At 40.8% G+C, this 21,622-nt stretch overlaps 1 protein-coding gene across 8 annotated transcripts in view; it reads right to left on the bottom strand.

The window, feature by feature from the left end:
* The window catches only part of TUNAR (transmembrane neural differentiation associated intracellular calcium regulator), a 177,344-nt gene that overhangs the window by 18,927 nt on the left and 136,795 nt on the right, over positions 1-21,622 (bottom strand). For 6 of the 8 annotated variants that reach the window (XM_076345382.1, XM_076345384.1, XM_076345383.1 and 3 more), the window contains one exon: positions 17,972-18,266. In XM_076345382.1, coding sequence (XP_076201497.1) covers positions 17,972-18,010 — 39 coding nt within the window. In that variant the 5' untranslated portion in view covers positions 18,011-18,266. The other 2 variants (XM_076345386.1, XM_076345387.1) reach the window with 2 other exon arrangements.

The raw sequence follows: 21,622 nt of genomic DNA, 5'->3' as shown, positions 1-21,622 counted from the left end.
GCCCTGGAGGCTTGAGTATCTGAAGGTGGTGAGTACTGGCCATTGCAGTGGAAGCCAACAGGAGCTGCAGTATGTGCTGCCAGGTACTCTAAAGAAATTACATTGGGCACCCACAATTATGGATACTTGTAATCTTACTCTTTTTTGCCTTAGGTTACCAGCTGTCCTAGGGAATAATGATACCCAGAATTGCTATTAAGATGCTGTAAATGGAAATAAGTCAGTTTTGCAGGTGGCAAGGACCTGCATGGTGGGACACCCTGGAATGCCCCAGCAGGAAATAATCTTGCCTTCACAGCAGAGTCTGAGCTATGCACTGAACAGTGAAAGAAAATCAAGTATTGAACTCATGAACTGTGTCATCTATTATGCGCACCAAGCGAGACTCAGATCCTGGGCAAAAATAGTCCATGACTGATGCACCTGTGCAAGGTGGCAAATTAATGGAGTAGAGACAATTTTACTTGCAGCATTTCTTAGCTTCAAGTGCTGAGCTGTGCAACCTTGATAATGTTCTTTTCACATACTGTTTTGTGTGTAATTATTACCTATATCAGCCCAAATTTAAAAATAGAGCATTTCCCTATTGAATGCCTCTTTCAGGACACAGTTGCAGTTGACTCTTAAAGGTGCCAATAACCTGCAACTCACGCTGAAGGCTACTGGCACCGTGACAGCAACACCATCCAAACTCTGAAAATTTCAAAGCCTCTTTCAAAGTCCTGGGATAAGAATTCAAAAATGGAGGCAGCCGAAAATCCCTTGGCACTTTTAAAATATTAGACCTAATAAGATAAAATAACAGATAATTTGAGGGAAGAAGCTAGTTTATAAAAAAAAGTTATCAAAGTAGGATAACACTCCAGGCAACCAACTCCCACACCTTTTATCATCATCATTAGTCATTTATATTGCAGCAGCACACAGCAACCCCTGCTGACGGCTGGGCTAGAAACCAGACACAGATAGCGAGAATGATACCTAGCCCAAGCAGCTTACACAATTACAACAGTACAAAGTATGAGAAGGAGGAGGAAAGAACAGAAGGTTGAAATGAGCTGCTGAAGGTCAATTTGCACAAACCCAGCACAGCCAGGAGAGCCAGGCCCTCGATCCACAGGAGCAGTTGCCCCTCTAGCTTGTGCTCAGAGCAAGCACAGCATGCGGGAGAGGCGGCAGCTCCACTTGTGCAGGTCCCACACTCCTGGGGAAACATGCTGGCTGTATGGGGAGTAGCACATTTGGGAAAACACACGAGTGAGGTGACACCTCTCCTCTTCAGGGCTTGGGGTAGAGTTCTGTGGCACAGCAGAGAAGTGGGATTCGGGAGTGAAAAGGTTGCAATTAACTCACCAAATGCTCTGGCAAGGCCATCAGGATGGCAGTGAAGAAAGGAGTATGGGAAGAGCTGGATTTCCTAAGCCCTGTGCACTGGTGCATTGCTATAAGTGCTCACTATTGTGAGTTGTGGATATCAGAGAGTCACAGAATGGTTGAGGTTGGAAGGGACGTCTGGAGGTCGCCTGGTCCAACCCCCTTGCTCAGGCAGGGCCACCTACAGCCGGTTGCCCAGGACCATGCCCAGACAGCTTTTCAATATCTCCAAGGCTGGGGACTCCACAGCCTGTCTGGGAAACCCGTGCCAGTGCTCGGTCACTCTCACAGTAACGCGCTTCCTGATGTTCAGAGGTTTCCAGTGTTCAGCAAAGGAGGTCACCTTGCATACGGAGCAAAGCCATTTGGATTTTTTTTTTTTCCTATAGCTTATTCCTATTCTCTTTAAAAAGATACAAATTATGTGGCTATAGATCTGGAGAGATTATTTGCATATGTCTTCCAACTCCACACAGTATGCCTAACAATCCATGTTCTTCTCTGCCTGCAGTGGGTACTGTACTATATAAGGAATGTACTTTGATAGCTAATGTAATGCAACATACACATCATGTTGCCTCAAGGTCATGGTAAATTGTATCTGTTTATATGATGCATGTTGACATACTCTAATGTAGTGCCAGTAATTTAAAACAATGCCCATATAAAATGTGAATAAGACCAAGAGCATAGCCACAAAACTGAAAATATTTCACTGCTTTCTTATATTAAGAGTGTTCAGTAACATATTGGTAATTCTTCTTAAGGATTTAGGGAGAGGAATGTATATTTTGCTACATTTTTCTTCAACAGACACCAAGTCAAATTCCGTTCACAAAACCTTGAGTAAAATTACTGTTAAAAGGAAAACTAATCTGGATTTATGCCCCCGAACAGAGAGCCAAATTTAACCCTGATTTTTTTAACATATAATGGATTCTTTAAAAATATTGCTGGCAATAAAGAGGCTGCTAATAATAAATAAAATATTCATAGTATCTGTATTATGCAAAATTGGTCATTGGAAATGATTGTGTGTAAGTCCCAGAGTCCTTCTAACACACAGGGAGAGCACTGAGTCCCACTGAACTGGTGTGATAAGTAAATGAATAGCAACATGCCTAGAAACAGTAGGTTGGTAATGTTTCTTTCAACTTAATTTTCAAATTGAATTGTTGCCCAAGATATTCTGTGTGTTCACACAGACCTGTTTTCTATTCAGCAGCTGTCATACCATCTCTATAGGACTGATGCTTTCTCAGTTAAGATACTTCGCTCACATTTGTAAAGTATCTATTTGGCTCTACTTGTATTTTTAAAGCCAAATGGTCCTCTAGGGAGATGTTTGTCCATTTCTTCCCCTTTCATGCCGTAAGACAGGATCAAGGAGTGCTGGGGTGAGGTGACTGGGAGAAATGAGCATACCAGTAAAAAAAAAGCTTGTGGTCATGGACCATTTAAAAGCCACAGAAGACGTCAGCCCTGCAGTGAAACAATGTTCTTCAGGTTCTGGTGATAGAAAGGACTTTCCTCATGAAGCAAAATTGGGAAATGAGCACTAATCATAGAAGAGATATTCAGGTATTGCCAGTTCATTACATTTAAGGCAATTCTAACAGATAGAAAAAATTGAAGATCCTGCATGGGTCACATATCTGGGATTTAAAAAAAAAAAAAAAAGAAAGAAGACACTTGGGCCAAACTTCTCCAAAGGCCATTTGAGGGCTAATTTAAAAGATTGAACTAAATATTAGTTCAGGTTAACCTGAAAATTCTGATAGGAATCATTTATACTCTAAGAAAACTATTGGATTTGTTTTACTACATAGGAAAGAAATGGAAGGCTGCTTAATGGGCAAAACTCAGTGCTGGTTCAATTGTGGGCTGAGAAATGATACCTTCTAGTGAATACTCACAGACACTGGTAAACATAATTAACCTATTCAGTGACACCATAGCATTCCTAGATATTATGATTTCAGAACCTATCCGTAATGTAAATTAAACAGGCAGTTGTACTGACTGATGTTAGATGTGAAACGAATAATACTACGTGATTGAAAAATTGAATGTGCAAAGTGCTTTAAAATACAGCGTCACTCTATGACCCATCCAGAAAACCTGAGGCAAAGCAAGATAAAAAACTTTATCTAAATTCATGAAGCTGCCCATTGAAGCTCCAGAGAACCGAACTCTTTTTCTTGATTTCCAGATCAGTACCCTATTCTTTGGACCACATTGTCTCTCTGGACCATCTGGTTTAAGCTGATGCAGCTCAGCTTCAGTTTATACCAGTTGAAGTCTTGCAGCGTAAGCTTTTTAACAAGTCACTTTGCAGCACCAACAATTTAATTCAGTTTAACAGAAACATAGAAATAGAAACAGTAAAATGTCTTTTGACCTTTGCTGTTGGCTACAATCAAAACCATGCAATGAAAAGAGCAGAGAGGAAATGTAGGACATACGCTCAAGATGATGAAAAAAATGTTTGGGCATGTAACACCGTACATTGAAGAAAACATTCAAGAACAATTCATCCTCCTGAAAATATTATTCCCATAAGGCTGCAAGGATCAGTGTCATCTTAGGTTATGCACTGTACAAGTGTCAGCCATAGAAGACCCACCCACAGGCCCTACACTTTTGAGCAGGACATCACTAAACACTAGCAATTGATCTATGGCTTTAGAGACTCCAAGGAGGGGCACAAAAAACCAAATAAAATGTGCAATTTTCCCTTTTTTTGCTATTATACATACTATTTTGCTAAAGAAGAAGATGAATAAAGCATTAATAATTACACTGTCCTGTCAATTCAGTGTTAGTCAATGCCAATGATGATTGAAAATAAATTAACGCAACTCAGAAAAACATCCTTAAACTAAATTCCTCTCCATTTCCTCCTGATACAGAAGCAACCTTCCAAAGATTTCTCCTTGTTTGAAGTCGTTTTTCTCCAAAGACTTCCCAGCCGGTTAATTGCATTCACACAAGCCTGTCTAACTTAAGAACTCAAGCTAAGTCCTATTTTGTTTATCCTATCAGTCCTTAGCTTCTTCCCAACATCACTGACACAGGTAACATGTCCGATCCTTGTTCTCCTCACACAGTTGGGACTTTGTGTCACCCTCTAAACCACTCTTTTTTATGCTGAAGCTGGAAGCCATGTTGCCCATGTCACGGGTCTGACAGGGGACATCCTTTTGTCACCTAGAGACTTTTTCTGTTGCGTTTGGCATGGGCATTGCCTCAGTCAGACCACAGAGCTGGCTCTGCATCTCTGGAAGCCTTTCAAGTTGCAGTCTGACATTTGAACCATACTTTTCAATTCCTTAGATCTCCAGATGCCAAGCACACTCCAATAATTCACACAGAAACTCTGCACAGTGACTGGTGACTGAAATGCAGCCAGCTCTCGAGTGAAGCACAGGCAGTTACAAACCAAAGAGCTATGCCAAACGGTCCAGAGGAGAGGAAGGGATGAAGATTTTTTCCTGAAGAGAAAGCGTATGGCAAATTTAAATAGAGAAATGTCTTATTCCATGAATCAAAAGACGTAACTTTTCTTTGCCAAAAACTGGAGAGCATAAAAGCTCGTAACTCTACATTAGTACAGCAATTATATTAGCTTTCCTGTATTGTAAAAACCCAGGACAAAAGTTTAATGCTTTTGACTTTGCTTTTTAAATAGAAAGTGAGAGTTACACTAGACAAACTCCAATTTAAAATCTCAGCGGGGCTGACAGCTGTGTTGAAGAAGAAAGCCTTTTCATAGCACAAGCTTGTGGGTTGATTTTAATAATGGACATTTTCTTTCCATAGATCCAATATTTATATTCTTTTTGTTATTTGAAAACCTTTCTGGAGACACATAAATCTGCCTGCATCGTAATTACACTTGCCTACATTTCATGCCTATAATCAGACTAGAACCTATGGCAGCAGCCATAGGAAAACTGAACAATCTATTCTGCATGGGTTAGTACGAGAGACTCCAGTTATTTTTCCAAAAGGATAATCTATTTTATGGAAAAGAAATTAATTCTGTCAAATTTTCAGAAAGATAAGGTTTGGCCAGCAGCATTTTTTGGCTTATTTCTGAAAGAAAGCTTTCAGAGGACTCCTAAGTCTGTCTTCCCAAGCTCATGACTCTCTTCCAGTTGCTCCCAATTCCTACGTCCTTTCTCCAGTCCTTTCTTCACTGGAGCTTGCTTGGAGGGTTCAAGCCAAAGCAGGAGCTGCTCACTGTCAGGGGGTGGATGCAGGTAGGTTGCAGAGCAAAGCAGCATTGCTGTGGCTCACTGTGCTCGGGTAGGGGGGAAGAGAAGATGGATGTAGGCTGGTGGAATCCTTCCAAAAGAAAGCTTAGAGTTGTACAACTCATAGCTACATTCAAACCCCCACAAATAATCCAAGAATCAGGCTTCTTATGGAAACCCACTGGTGGTGTTTTACTTTGAATACTGCTGCTTCTTGGACTACAAATGTCAAAAGCATATCTGTAGTGATGCACTGCTGCAGCCTGGCCTTGGGAAACCCTTCATAAAAGTCTGTCAGTGAGGCTGGGTAACTTGGATGTGAGGGCGATCTGGCTGCGACATCTGTCACCCCATTGATCGCCAGGGTTGATTCGGCTGATCTGGCTGGCTAGGCGGGTGTCCCCTTCCTCCCTCACCGCTCCATGTGCGTCCCTCCCAAAGCTGCGTACTCGGTTGAAGAGGACGACCTTCCCCGATAGAGACGTACCGTTCATCAGTCAAGGGTATACAGTAGCTGCACTCCCTGCTAGAACTTCCCTCCTCTGATGAAGTCGTCTGCTCTGGTCACGGGCTATGCTCTCTGCTCTCTCCCTGGGGCTAAAGTAAACATTACTGAGGAGAAAATGTGCACGATATACAAATGCGTAGCACTTCACCACATGTAGGTATTTGCAAATAATTAAGGACAGAATAGCTTTCTCATAGATACCTGCACGTACACCATGCTCTACCAGCGTGATGACTGTGCCACCCTCCACACACTTCACAACCAGTTAAGAACAAACTCTTCCACACCGCACTTGCAATAACATTTTTGCTGTACGCTGTTGCCTATCACAGGAAGGATGTCTGAGTGGCCAAAGCACCAGGTGGGGACTGGGGCGCTAGGGCCCCTGGGGTCCCATGGGGACACCCTTTGCAGTTGGGAAGTTGGTCAGCATAAACAATCCTGGCTCTGAGAAACTGCGTCTCTGTCCTCCCTGCTCATTAGCACTCTTTTCCCAGGTATGTGCTGCTGGGAGGATGCTGTGCAGAGCTACCAAACATTCCATTAAAGCACATGATTTCCACCTTGTCAAAGCACTGTATGGGCTGCCTCTCCCTCGCTGTTGCCAGGTGATAACTGCTAACCAGGAAAACAGAGATTTGCAAAAATGACTGCTCTTCATAGATGGCACATTGCCCTCTCTCAAGAGCCATAATCCCTCTGTTAGCACAAGTCTCTGTTGCCTTCCTTCTGTTTTCTCATTCCTGACTTCTTGTACATGCTAATTTTGGGGTTTTTTCTATGTCATTTTGCTGTCAAAACTGTAAACACTAGAATGTTACCAGGCATCTCATCAAAGGAAGATTTACAGATGTTTGGTCTTCATTATTTTGTTATAATTTTACACATTTTTTTTAACAGCACAGTAAACAAGGTATTTAAAACCTCCCAAACATGGCTTATAAATTCCTCCTGTTCCAACTTGCAGTCATTTATAACTGACATCAGCTATATCTGTGCTGCAGTTAAAGGACTGCTGCACACATGACTGTGCCGAGGTAGCTCCAACATAGCCAGGTGGGAGCAGATGTCTCCTAGAAAGTACAAGGGCCTGCACCCCCCATGAGGAGCAGCTACCTGAAACCACAGCCACAGTCCTGTTACATCCATTAGATGCACCCCGAACCCCCCACACCCTACCATCTTCCCTCTGCCTATTACTTAATCCAGCTAGATCAATGCCAGCTGGGTACATTTATACAGGTTGTTTAGTACAAGTGTAAATAAATACCCTAAATGGAGGTATGCAGTCATTTTATGAGGAGGAAGAAGAAATCAGTTCCTTTCATTGTCAATCATTCTCATGGATTTTTGTGGCTGACAAACAGGCTGTTTGAGTGAAACTAAACAAGACGTACTAAATCTTGGAGATACCCAGTTGCAGAGCAGGTCTGCTAATACCAGTGGAGATCTGCATGCAAAGATATTGTGTAGAGACACAGAGATATGCCCTGAACATTTGCTGAAGCCCTAAGTATGTGGCAGATAGATGTCTGAAGCAGGAAAAGAAAGAAAGTTTCAGGTAAAGAAACAAAAAGCAAAGCCACAGTCTGTTCATATTTTCTACCACAGCAACTTGTACGTGTGGTGATGATGAAACCAGCCAGTGGTGTGACCCAGCTGTGGAAGAAATCAGTGGCACAATTCTCGCTGACTCCACCAGGTACTGAATTAGGCTTTGAAAACAAAAGTTGCCCAGACAAGCAATAGTGGCAGAAACAAAAAATACTTTTTCATAACTTAATCACCCAAATTGCTAGCATATGTATTGACCCCATATCCCTGTGTTAGCCCCTGAAAATAATAGTAAGTTATCAGCTCCTGTAGCCTCAAAGAAGAGGACCATGTGACAATGAAGATTCACAGAAAGTCCCTTTCTTTTGGCTGTCCTACTCATTTAGTAACAGATTGTACCGAGAACAGCCCCTGCCTCATGCTGCAGCATTGCTTTCTAGCTTAGGTATTTAAGGAAAAGTATAGATACACCCACAGAGACATCAGCAAAGATCAGCAGCAAATGATCTTCACTACAAAAAGCATTAAATATAATGAAAGTATCAATCATTCATACCAAAAATCAACATAAAAATCCACATGTAATGCTGATAACTGGGACCAGGCATGTGGTAAAGCAGCCAGTGAAACTAGTTACTCACCTTTTGGCCACCTTCTGTTGTTCTGTATGCTTACAGAGTCAGCTATGGAAGTTGCATTCACTTAGAATTTAATTCTCTGGAAGAGGCTGTTTCTCTTACTGTTTGTACAGTATCTACCACTGTCAGGCCCTGATCTCAATAACTGATAATAGCTGCAATCTATGTGATAAGCACAGGACGAAAAGGCTCCCAAATTTCAAGCATACCCTCCTCTTGGGTAGGGTTCACATTCTCAGAGAGGCTCATGCTGAGCCTCGTGGCCGTTCGGAGCACCTGCAGCTCCTGCGGGTGCAGCAGGGCCAAATCCTGCCAACAGCTCGCAGAAGCAGCTTCTGCTGCTGCCTCTTGCCCACAGCCAAGCAGAGCACCGAGCTCTGCTCAGCCTCGTTGCTTTCCATGTGTCCTTCAGGACCTGAATTTTACATGTGCTATAATAGATCCAAGAGGTTTCCTTTGAGCTCATGGTCTTGCACAAGCATAAATCGATGTATTTATTGTATTCTAGGTTATGTGAAAAAGCATCAGCCTTGTGTATTTGTGCTGTAGCACCCAATCAGTAAGCTAGAAGAAGTAGGGCCAATCCTAAGAGGGTTAAGCCAGTCAAGCTACATCAGTGAACACCATCTGAAAGTGTAGACATTGTTTGGCATATGTCTTAAACTATCGGGAGGAGCAGCCAGTGAGCAATGCAGTACTTGACCTGTCAGCATGATACAGATCATTTACATAGCTTTTTACAAACACTAACAGATTAATCCTCACCTTGGGACACACTAGCAAGGTTCAGTAGCCCTGATGAACAGATCTGGAAGCTGATTCACGCAGTGGTTGTAACCTGATATCCAGGAGAACCCAGCATCTTTACATCTTATAAAAGCACAGGAGGGGGTGGGACTTCATACCTCCAGACCAGAAGAAAAAGAAGTGTGAAGGAGATAGCAGCTTTGGCCCGGCCATTTGTGTCTGTGGGGAACCGAGGCTATGGGGACTTTCTTAAGTGCAGATTTCCTGGATCCTCTTCAATTCACACCAGCTGTGACAATCCCAAGTAGGATGGTAGCTCTCACCCCAGCACAGAGGACACAGGCGCATTCATGTGCAAAGCACTGCATTTCACAGCCAAAGTGTAAAGCAAATCAAGCAGCTGAAGTGGAAAAGTCCTACCTGGTTGCAATTTCCTTATCCAAACAGCTATCCAAAGCTTCTCAACTCATTGTATTTCAGTGGGATCTGCTTCTAAAAGCAGTAGCAGTCATCATATACTAACACATGGGTGAAAGTTGAGTCCTGTGCACAAGGCTTGGGCTTTGCACTGAGGAACGGTAAGGATCTGTGATGGATATGGCCCACAAGATCATACTGACAGAGCTCATAGACCAAGAGAGAAAGTGGGACATGGCCATGGCCCATGAGGCCATGATGGCTCTTTTGTTTAATCACCTGGGAGGCATCATTTGTGCACACATCATTTATGCAGCTGAGGGGTCTGTTCTTAGCACTATCACCGAGGGCTGAGGAATTGTCCATAAGCTACAGGGGACTGGGAGATCAGGTCCCTGGAGAGGCCCAACAGGGAGTGATCCCATAGCTGTGTCTCTCTGCAGGAGGGGCATGCATGTATGCACCAAAGGGGTGAGAGGCTCAGTTCATACATGCATGCAATGGATGGATGTGCCCAGATACACTGTCATGGGGGTTAGTGACGTGTGTCCAAATGGACTGGGATAGACACAAAAAGGGTCAAGGGAAGATGCATCTGTACAGGCACCTGCTAGAGATGTGTGGGCAAGGAAGACATGCCACTGGATTCTTAAGATATATAGTAATTCATGTGTTGTAACTTGGTAAAAATGTTTGGGATTTATCCCTAAAGAGGGGATAAACTGATGTCAGGAAGGTCTCCTCAGTTTTATGAAGGAAATTGCTTATTGATCCTGTCTGTTTGCATCATATTCACTCTGTACTACTCCCATGCTTAATCTGCAGGGATCCAGAAAGGTTGTTTCTCTCTTCACATGCAACTTGACTTCTGCAGGGAGATGCTGCACTTCCGTGTGAGGCTCCAGAGAAGGGCTGTGGGTAGGAACAGGTTGTGAGGTAGGGAGCACTAGTGTTTCTGATGTTAAAATCCCTGTGATGCCCATTTGGTGTGCCTTCTTCATGTACTCATAAATCAACTGAAAGCTGGATGAGAAATCACAAATTAATTTGGAGGCAGATTCAGCAAAACTATTGTAGGATTCTCTCTGTATCATTAGGCATGGTCTACTTACCTTTTTTTTTTTTTCCCCAAAAAGGAATATAACGCTTTAGTGATGCTTTTGATCTATCTCCTCTTGTGAAACATTGCAGATGTGACTTGTGGTCTTTTACTAGCTTACTAAAATTCAGTGAGGAGGACTGGAATTATTTTGTGGTGAGCATGAATGGATGGAGCAGATGCTCTGTGGGCCCTTCTGCATTAAACATCCATTGCATGGTTTTCAGGGTGGGGACAATGACCAGACCCAAAGATACCTTGTGATCCCTTACAATTCCATTAGAAAGCACATGAACAGATGCAGAATTTGAGGGATAACAATTAGGAGCAGAATTAACAGACCAACCCTTCCTCAATCAGCTCTGATGTGCTAGCGATATTAAAACCATATTACAAGGTACATCACATTGCACACTCAGGATGTTCCCAGTGACATGACACATTGAAACACTCTGAGCATTAAACGAAGTCATGTCAAAGATGCTGTTCCCTTTATACTGAGTTAACAATATCTCAGAGTGGCTCCAAAGGAGCAGGTACAATGTAGATAGTCACACATTTCCATAGCAGTGTTTTGAGAACGCATCCAGCTGTGCCAAGCTCCAGAGCGTTTTGATGCAACGTGAAGCATTTGCTACAGAAAGAAAACACAGGAACCCAAAACAAATGGATACGACATCAGTGAAACGGATGACTCTTCCTAAGGAAAGCTTTGTTTTCTAGCTTTGATTAATACAGATAGAGAACAAGTACTATGCTCAGCAACACAGAAACAATACTATCCTAAGGGCCATTGTGGTCATCCATTAAGAGCCACTTTCAAGAATGCTTTAAAAGCCCTTCCAAAATCCTACCTTCTCCTGCTAAGCATTTTGTACTGCTTCTATATTCAGCAAAAAGTCACATTTGCTGTGAATATCTGAACAAAAACCTTTCAACCAGTTTTTGGTTTAGGCACAAAGTAAAAAAGAAATTCCAACAACACACAGGTCACAGGTCTTAGTAAACACCCTTGCCATCTGCTTTCTCATCCAAAAAGTTAAATGGTTTTGTTTTCAAGCATCAGACTTGCCTTCCTTAAAGGAAAGTTTCTGGTACCCTTAATATAGTTCAGTAACCTCTCACTTTACAGACAGTATTGCTAGGTTTTGGGATGCGTCAAAGTAAAGTCCTAATTTTTCTCATCAAATATATCAGTTTCACATGGAGGAGAAAGTGAAGCTCTTCAATATCTAAAGACATATGCATAAAATGATAAGTCCCAAATTTTCAGAAGTCAGAAGTTAAGAATATGCACTGCATTAATATCCTCATTAAATGTGTAACAAACTATTAAGGCATAATTTATATTCACAAACACCACATTGTTTTCTACTCACACCATTCTTTTCTGTCTAGCTTGGCTGAAAACTGGAACAGGCATTCTTCCACTCTGTTTTCTCATAAAGAGATGTACCAGACATCCTTTACCCTTTTTGCAATCTCTTATTTCCTCAAAGCTTACTGATCTCTCTGGCTTATCAACTTTTTTCCAGGCCTTTTTTTTCTGAGGCTCTTACCATGAATGAAATTCTTTATTTATGTTCATGGACTTCCGTGGTTCTCCAACGTTTCTTAGCCAACTAAAAACCACCTTACTTGTCAAAGTTCAATAATTACCCTACTATAATCATTAGATTTACTTTCCTGATCTATTAATGTTGTAGAAAGTATAAAAATATTATAAACCCCATGCTCAGATCCTCAAAGGTATTTGGATCCTTTAGTCCCCCTGGTCTAAAAAAGAACTAGAGGCCATATGATATGTTAAGTTCTTAAACACCAGCATGTGTTTGAACTTAAACACTTTTGTGTGTTCTAATATCCAAGATTCCATGGAAAAATTGCCAGCTTAACTGGAAAAGCCTTTCAGAACCTCTTTTGTGATATTTACAGATAACATTAGGTCTAGTTTAGAATGGAGGGCTGCGGTAGGCTGGGGACGACCCTGTGCACCATCACTGCTGATGAAAATAGAGCGCGGGTGATCCTCCTGTCTGACCTGAGCTCTGTGCATTGGAGAACAGTATTCTGAAGCAAGATATGTAATTGCTCACTATAATGGAGTACATACTGACTAAGGCATTCCTTTTTAACCCTTTTCCTTTGTAAGCCAGTAAAAAGTTCATGTCAGGAAAAATAGTGTACTTGATGCAGTAGGGTGCATTTCAAGTTCTCTTCTTAACATTTCTCAGGAATAAAACACAAGTGAGATGAGGTTTCCAGTGGAAGTACTGCTTTTAATCAGACTTTCATACTCTTCTACATTAATATGTCATTGTGTAATTGGGTAAGTACGGTACCTGTCAGCATCCAGAGGTGTGTAACACTTAGAGCTGTATAAATAGACCAGGGTGAGGCAGATACCCCTTAAGCTTCTGGGATATTCTGCTGCAGAACTCATTCCAAAACTCTGGTACATTTGTGAAAAGTTTTTTTCCTTCTTGACATGTACAAAATTTTCCTGGGCTTACAGTAAGATGCCAAGGCAGATATTTTTCCCCAACTTCAGATGTAATTTTAGCAGCTAAGTAGTTTTTGTACAAACTGCCTTTTCCTTTTTCATAAAGTGGATAAAAAGCTGAAAGATTACCTTGGACAGAGGAGGCATACTGGGGTTAATAAGAATCACTGTTAGGTACCATATTCTCTGTGTCATCTTTTTGTGCACAAGTGCTGGATTCATAATGACCTGTGTGAATTCTAGATAGCAAATCATCAGTCTTTTTACGTTTTAACTGGATTTTTTTCTGTGTTGAAATTTGATTCACTTACCAGGAGCCCTCAAAACCATTACAAACCCCCACAGCTATCCCTATACCCTGACAGCATAAACAGATACACATGTACATCCCCCAGAAACTGTATGGCATGTTTAGGATATTTCTATTTAGTAATACTCTCTTTAATCTAGGATATACTTCCCCTGTGTAGTAAAGCAATTACATAATTAATGGTTACATTCAAACAGAATGGCTCAGGAAAGAAAAAAGAATTTTTAGGACAACTGTTTCAGACTGGGAAGGAAGTACGCATCAATAATTCCCTTTCACATTTGATACTTCAACTAGTATTAACTTAAAAGTCCAAATGCAAGTCATTAAGCAAAAAAATGAACAAAATGAAGAGCAACCTTGCAGGGACAGCGGTGAACTGAGAATAAGGACATTTGGGTTCAATTCCAAACTCTTCCCTTGCCAGTATAGCTTTGGGCAGTTTCTTTGTTCCTCAGTTCCTTATCTATTTAATAAGGATATTAATACTTGATTAATTCTACTCCTTGCCTGCATGCCTTTTGAAGGCCTCTTGAAGGTTTTTGTAGTAGAAACTACTTCTTCTGGTATCTGTAAAACTCTCAGCAAAACAGATGCCTGCTTTTTGTTGAAGACACAAGAAGAATTAAAGGAGGGAATCGCAATCAGAGCTTACATCTGCCGCAGACCTGGTAAGAACTGCTGTTCAGTATTAGTAATATGGGGCTATACAACATGTAGGGCTAAAGATGGCCCTTCAGAGAACTTCTAATTAAAGAGCTGACCTGTGAGAGCCAATAAATATTGGGACAGCTATAACAGATCTAGTTAAAAATATATAACAAAACATTTCCCTGTCAAAAAAAAAAAATTGAGTTGCAAATTTTCACTGAGAAAAACAGATAAACAGATCTCAGTACAATTTTTTGTAACAAATGAAAGTCTAATTAAAAATGTTAAAATGAAATGTTGTGTCATTTTGAAATCAGTATTCGCATACATATAGATTTTTAGAGCTTTTAATTTTTTAAAAACATTATGCCTTTTCAATTTTTTATCCTGGTTTATTAAAAACACAGATGCTGATGTACTGAAATTTCTTGTCAGATAAATATTCTTTCTGTGGCTATTTATGTTTAAACAACAAAAGTTTAAGACTCATTTGGTTTTGTTTTGGGTTTTTTTGCGGGCCTTTCAAAAATCAGGTTTTTGCTGGATCTTGGATCAAGACAGCTCAAGACATTCCAAGTCCAGGAACTGCTTATGTGTTGTATTATTAAAGTACATTTCTCTTGACTAGAAATACTTGCTGTAAGTGTGGAATGTATTTCCACTGTTCAGTATAACTTCCCTGATAATGCAGATGGTTCAAGCTCTAATTCACATAGTTTATCTAAAGAAACAGTTCAATGGGCTGAAATGAAATACATGTGTTTTCAGCATCAGACCTTTATTGAATAGTATCTTAAAAGAAAAGGGAATTACTAATTTTACTTGCTTTAGAATTGACAGAGAAAGCCAAATACAGCTGTTGTGCAAATGTTTAAAGTAAATGATTAAAAATGTCACTAAAGAAAGAGTTCTAAGTCACAGTAAATCATTGACAGAAATGTCTGCTAAAGACAACAAACATCCTGTATCGTGCAAAACCTTCTCTTTCAAAATCACACACTCTTTAGAAAATAATCCACTATTCTTGCTACATATATATTGCTATTATAGGGTGTCGTGGTTTAATGTGTTTCATAAAAGAAACAAACGAACCTATTGCTGCATTAGTGTACTGGATACATTTTAAAGGTTGCTATGCTTGCTTTTTCTAATATTTCTTCTTTCTTCCATAATGCATAACCTAGCGCAAAAAAATTCCTATGCACTGTATTCTGAAAAGAAACTGTTCTTTATAAATTACAGTGAAGGAAATATTACTTGTTGTGTAATACATATCCTAATAATATAGGCATTTATAAGCATGCAAAATTGCACAGGGAAAGAAAATCCAGATGATTTTATGCTTCCTATTTCAATATCTATCTATATTCTGTAGGAAGCTTACTACAATTATGACTTCATATTGTGTTTCTATACCCTAAAGATAAATATGTTCCTTGATCAACTAAAGAGCTAAACATCATGTATTAACTAAAAAATGAACATATTTAATGTAGTAGAAAGCTTGGTCAGTATCCTTGAACTTAATAATAGTGATTACTTTTATAAGTTCAGTGATATTTTAAAGGAATTCTTTTTTTTTTTTTTTTTTTATGAGTTGCCGGAAGAATTGACAATACCTAGTAGCAATGTTAATACTGTCAGAAAAATAAATAAGGCAATGAATGATTCCAGTAAGAACACACTTCTCTTGGATTTGGAGACCACTAATAACAGTAAATTTTTGCATACTCTGATAACTCTTCATTAACAATGTATCTGTACAGTTGCATGATCTTTAAGAATGTAATTAACCTATTTTTCTTGTCCTAATTACAAGGCAAAAGGATTCACATGGGTAAAAGGAAAAATGATTTTGTTTAGAAGGTAAATACAAATTATGCCCGAAGCCTAATAAATCTGTTGCCATGACAATCAAAGAGCCTGGTCTTATAAAAACTTTCATAATTTATTCACGAGTAGTTCTTACTCATACGACTTGTCCCATTGATTGAAATAGAACTGCTGATGTGAGGAGAGATTTGCAATGGGAAACTTGAATTTAGGATGCAGTCCTTGTTCACATAAAGAGCTGAGGGGACTACTTCCACAAGTAAGAGCTTCTTTCAACAGTGAAGTTTGGAAGATTACATTTATGGGTTGTGTTGTCCTTCCTCAGTTTTCCTTATTGGTTCTTATACTAGTCACACATTTTAGATGGTAAAATACATAAAAAATCTACTTCAATGCACATGTATGCATATTTTGAACCTTTACTCCTAAAATCAAGGCTGGTTCCTCTGAACCCTACTGAAAAATTGCCACACTACAGGAATAATAGTGTGACAATAAATAGTGTTTGTATCATCTCTGTTTCCTCCTCCTGCAGTGATTTGAAAAAGCTGCATTACCATTCTGTCTCTAAAAACTGTCTTAGGGACTCCTGCATCATACAAGGAGGAGATGTATTGGGAACTACCACAAAATTCCATCTTTTGAATAGGATTTAAGCTCTGATTCTTGTTCATGAGTCCTGGTGTGGCCTGGCCTGGCCTTTTTGCTTTGGCTCTTGCATTCCTCTCATCCTCAAAACCTGCTGCCAGGAACCCATCACCTTCATACCCAGCTGGACAGCCCGTGACAACCGCCACACAAACCTGCTCCTGGTCCTTTTCTAACCCATCAAAAGCAGTGGGATTTGTGAGTGATTACCCTCAGAGCGGGGGCAGGCCCTTACCACAGTTTGCTCCTCAAGAGGCACTCAACTTTCCCTCTTCCAAACTCAGTGATCAACCAGAATGCGTAAGAAAATATATATATTTCACATCACCACTCTTTCATTTTTTAGTTCTACCCTAATTTCTGAAACAGAGATCCAAGTAAACCAGCCTTTCTGAAAACTAACTTGTTCTTCCATCTCAGTGAACTCACTATATAATTCCTGATCTGCTTGGCAATTTCCTGATAATGACCCTAAATTTTGGTAAGTTGGGTAGTTAGTTAATAACATCACCTTGCATTCCCCTAGCACCTTTCATCCAGAAAGATGAAAGCACATTACAGCTGTTAATGAAAAATATCTTGCAACATCCACTGAAGCTATTTATAATAATTCTCAACTCCCCAATAATACATGACAAAAATTACTTGATATGAGAACATCTCATACTGGTTTGCTTATTTTATGACTTGGGTCATCAAGAGTAACATTGTCGTAATTCACAGTGGTGATTTTTTGGCTTTCTGACATGTGTAAAAGGATCTGCCTCCCACTGTATCTAAAACACAGCATCCAAGTCTGCATTCGATATTTGTTTCCCATGGGAAACAAAATAAAGTAAATCTTTTGTACCTGCAGATCTTGCAGACGTTCAAAACCCTTCTGTAGCTTTTATTTTCTCAGATAATACTTTTTCAGAACTATTCTTACATTGATACAGGATTTCTTTTACCTTCTATTTTTGCCTTCTAGTGGTCAGTGCACGACTGAGGTGCAGGGAAGGTATAGCACCATGACCCCAGAGAGACAGACAGACAGACAGACGGAGAGAAAGAGGAGGCAGGAGGAGGGGAATGGAGGGAGGGAAAAAGAGAGAGAAATGTCAAAGCAAATTCTTAAACATCCTCTTTACCATGGAAATATGTACAATACAGCTACTGATGTTCCAGTCCAAGTGCAAATGACAGCACAGGTGTGCACAAACACACACACGCACATACACACTGTCACAAAGCAAGGGAGAAAGACAGAAATGATCTTACAAAGCTGCTGCAGTAATCAGGACACTTGCTCCTGGAAACAACCATACAAACAAAGGTTCTTTTGTTAGCTTTCTACATTTTTTCAATTTTCATTTGATTATTGCTATTATTTTTACCTCTCACCATAACAGAAATATGGTTATTATTAAAAGGAAGGAAAAAGGCCTTACCATGCAGTGCATCAGGAAGAGATGAGAAGCACAGAGCATGCTGCAGAGATTAAGCTCAGCATGGCATTCAGATATCCTTTGGAATTGAAGAAAATTGTCCAACCCATTCTTCCTAACAAAGCGGACAAGTTTTCTCTGGGCTTGAATTTTTCACCAGAAGTCAGATCCTTACAATGCATTATATATTCTTCTTCAGGAGATATATTTCCTCCAGTTAAGTTTCAGCTCCGCAATGCCATTTCCAATCAGCTCCAAGAAGTTCTTCATTCCCATATTCATGGTGTCATCAGAGGGACTCCAAAGAAAATCAAAGAAAGAAAGAAAAAAAGAAAATAGTAACTTACCGAAGCCCTGAAATTACTATGCAGAAAAGGAGAAGAAAAAAGCCCAACTACTCCTCATTTATGCTATTATCTATGTGTTTCACAACAATCAGTACTACCTCTTTGGTCGCATATATGCAGTGCTGATTACCTGTAATAAAGGAAGAGACAAAAACTTTCCCAGTTCACACATGATGCATTTTCATTACTGCTGCTCAACTGTGCGCTACCAAACAACCCTTCTCATCCTGAGGAATCTTTAAAACCATCTGATAAAAACATCAGCTGTCCCTTTCCCTTCCCAAAGACCATGAATATTAGAATTTCTAGAAAAGTGTTGGAGAAAGCTTGACAAATAACCCCAAAATACAAATTAGATCTAAAAGCAAAACCCTCAAAGCAGGAGAGTTCTTGAGCAAGGAGATACCTTGCCTGAAGGATTTGGGGATACACGCTCTAAGTCATTGTAGAGAAGGAGAAAGGGATAAAGAACGGTGGCTAACGGGGGGTTTGGAGAGGACGGGGTGGGACCGACTGGGTGTCAGGCGGGAGTGGGATCCTGAGTCACCCTCAGCCTCCTGCCTTCTTGCTGACAGCAGCTCGGGCTTCCCCTGCACTTTCTGCAAAGCATATTAATTGATTCTGGTTGCTGAGCAACTAACTCTGGGGAGCCACATCGACGGCTCCGGCACAGCTTCAGCAACAGCAGCAGGGAGAGGGGATGGTCTCCCCCACCTCCCTCCTCCCCGCGGGGCTCACTCACCCTCCCCAGGATGCTCTCAGCTGCCCTGCAGGGGAGCTTTGCAAGGAAAAGGAGAAAGCCCCACTAGTGCAGCACGGAGAGGCGGTGGGTTGTTCCCCCCACCCTGTGCAGCACTGGCAGGACTCAGGTGAGCAGCCCTGCTTCACGCTGACAACACTGCTGCAGCCCCAAAGGGCATCCTCCACCCCGCCGCCGCCCCGCGTGGGGTGCCTGGGCCAGGGGGGCTGGCGCAGCCATGGAAAACCTACCCAGGCATGTCGAGAGGTAGGTGAACCAGAGTGGTGCAGTTCCCTTCTGAAAAGCGAAGCTGTGTTAACCCTCTGGTTCTCCAGGCATGCTGCAAAGATGTCATTAAAATGACAAGCGACTCCCATGGTTATGCCAACTCATGGGTTCAAAAGTGAGTTTTCAGTTGAAGCTGTGGCCACTTAAGCTCTGTCCCTGAAATAACGGGGTAAATGTATTACTTATTTCTGACCTCTTTATCATGCTGCACTTCAGACAGAGCAGATGCTTCTCTGGCTGAAAGGGCACATAGTAAACCAAAGCCACCATCCAGAGGAATTGCCTGGATGTCTTTGTCAGAGACTGCACAATGGAGCTCTCTGACATAACCTTGTCATTGCTTTAGACAATGTTGTGTTTAAGTTCCTCATAGGAGAGAAGCAGCAACGAGGCCATTTAGTTTTGGCCCATAAAAGAAATGGGATAACTGGAGCTGGCTCCAAGGGGCTCCTCCTAGAGCACCTCAATCCATGGCCCCATAGGAGTGACATAGAGGATTTCTGCAAGGTTGATGGCAAGTGGATGGACCCTGAATAGGGCCTGACCACTGCAATTTGTGGCAGGGCTTCCACTGACTTCTGTGACTCTAGAGCCTGAAAAAAATTTCCAAAACAACACAGTGTCCAAAACAAGACATTTCTCTTGTGCTCTCATTTTGGATAAATCCTTAGTCAGATCTTGGCATTTGTTCAGCACTGACTAAGCTGCCTTTCCGTTGCACAGGTAAGATGTAAGAAATGAAAAGACCTCAAGATTTCTCTCCCTGTGACCTGGCAGTAAGTGCAATATCAGATCTTGGCCAAACTGCTCATGCGTGATTACTGTCAAAAACCTGAGCTAGATCAGCTCTTTATTTCTGTTATAGCGATAGGACAAGTTAAAGGGCAAGGCCTTAGCTTGCAGTCACATAAACAAACAGAATTATCTAATTCTCCCCTTGAAAAACTCCAACCCATAGCTTGTGTGTGTTGTCTAAATGCCAAACACAGTGTCTTTGTGAAAAGGAGACAGGTTATCTTAAGCAAAAGAGTAACTTTTCTGACAGTAGCTTAACCCCACCACACTGCTTTCATGCTTTATAAACAAAGATCTACAGTTTAGCCTCATTTTCCTAGCAAAGCCAGATGCTTCACATATATTCAAAGCTCAGGAAAGACCATTAGATCAGGTTAGCAGAGCTGCTATATGAAACAGATAGCAGAACATATTCAGTTCATCCAATATGTCTATTGATATGAGCATATACTGGGTACTCCTAATCCCCCAAGTACAGCATACAGAGACATATGGGAACTTCAGTATTGATTTAGTAAATGAAAGTAATTTAGCCTCTTACCAACAACGTAATACAGTAGGATATTTCTAAGGAAGAGATCCTGTAGTTCACCTGCTCCATGAAAATGTGTCTCCTGCAGTCTTCTAACATACTTAACATAGGTTAAACACACTAAAACACACTAAAACTACACATAATAAACATAGACTCTTCTTGATTTATATAGTCACTGGTTTATGTAATTAATTTGGTATCATTGATTCTCCCTTTATCTCTTCTTCTGACTTTTTGGACATTTCTTTTGACTATGTCTCATAGTACCTCATCTTTGTTCCTGGATAGGAATAAATGCAACAAGGTTTCCTCTAGCAGTGGTTGATGCAAATAGTGTATTTTGTTGTGTGTCACTGCTCATATATAACATTGCTTCCTTTAGCCCACAAGTTTACTTGCTTGCAACAAAGTGCTGAAGAATGACAAAACACAGGACTGAAAGGGAGCTAACCCACCTCTTGTCTCGCAGCAGGATCAATCACACATATGCTAGTCCTGGGAAATGGCTTTCTAACCAGTGCTTACAAGTCTCCTTTCTGGAGACTCCATTAAAAGGCAATTTATTCCAGTGCCTCACTACTGTAACTACAAAAAGGGTATTTCTAAGCTCCATTGCTGCAAAGTTAAACACACTCTTTCTTGTCCTATTCTCAACGATCACGGAAAAGATCTCCTCCATTCCTTGTTGCAACTAACTTTTATGTATATAAAATTCATTATCTCTCTTCTCAGTCTCTTCCCTTCCTAGATTAAAAACTTATCTGAGCCTTTACTCTTCTGTCACTTTTTAAGGAACGGTTTATCACACACTGACCTCTGGATCATAAGAGTACAGAAAACTGAGTGTGAAATTACATGTGTATAGGGATGTACATTAATTCATGCAAAAGTAAAAGGTACCAAAGAGACAGTGTCTGGCTTAGGAAGTGAGTCACGTAACATAGGAACAG

Source organism: Aptenodytes patagonicus, chromosome 7 (assembly GCF_965638725.1).
Source record: "Aptenodytes patagonicus chromosome 7, bAptPat1.pri.cur, whole genome shotgun sequence".
Classification (NCBI taxonomy): domain Eukaryota; kingdom Metazoa; phylum Chordata; class Aves; order Sphenisciformes; family Spheniscidae; genus Aptenodytes; species Aptenodytes patagonicus.
Note: the sequence above shows the minus strand (reverse complement) of the source record. Positions and strands in the feature narration are given on the sequence as shown.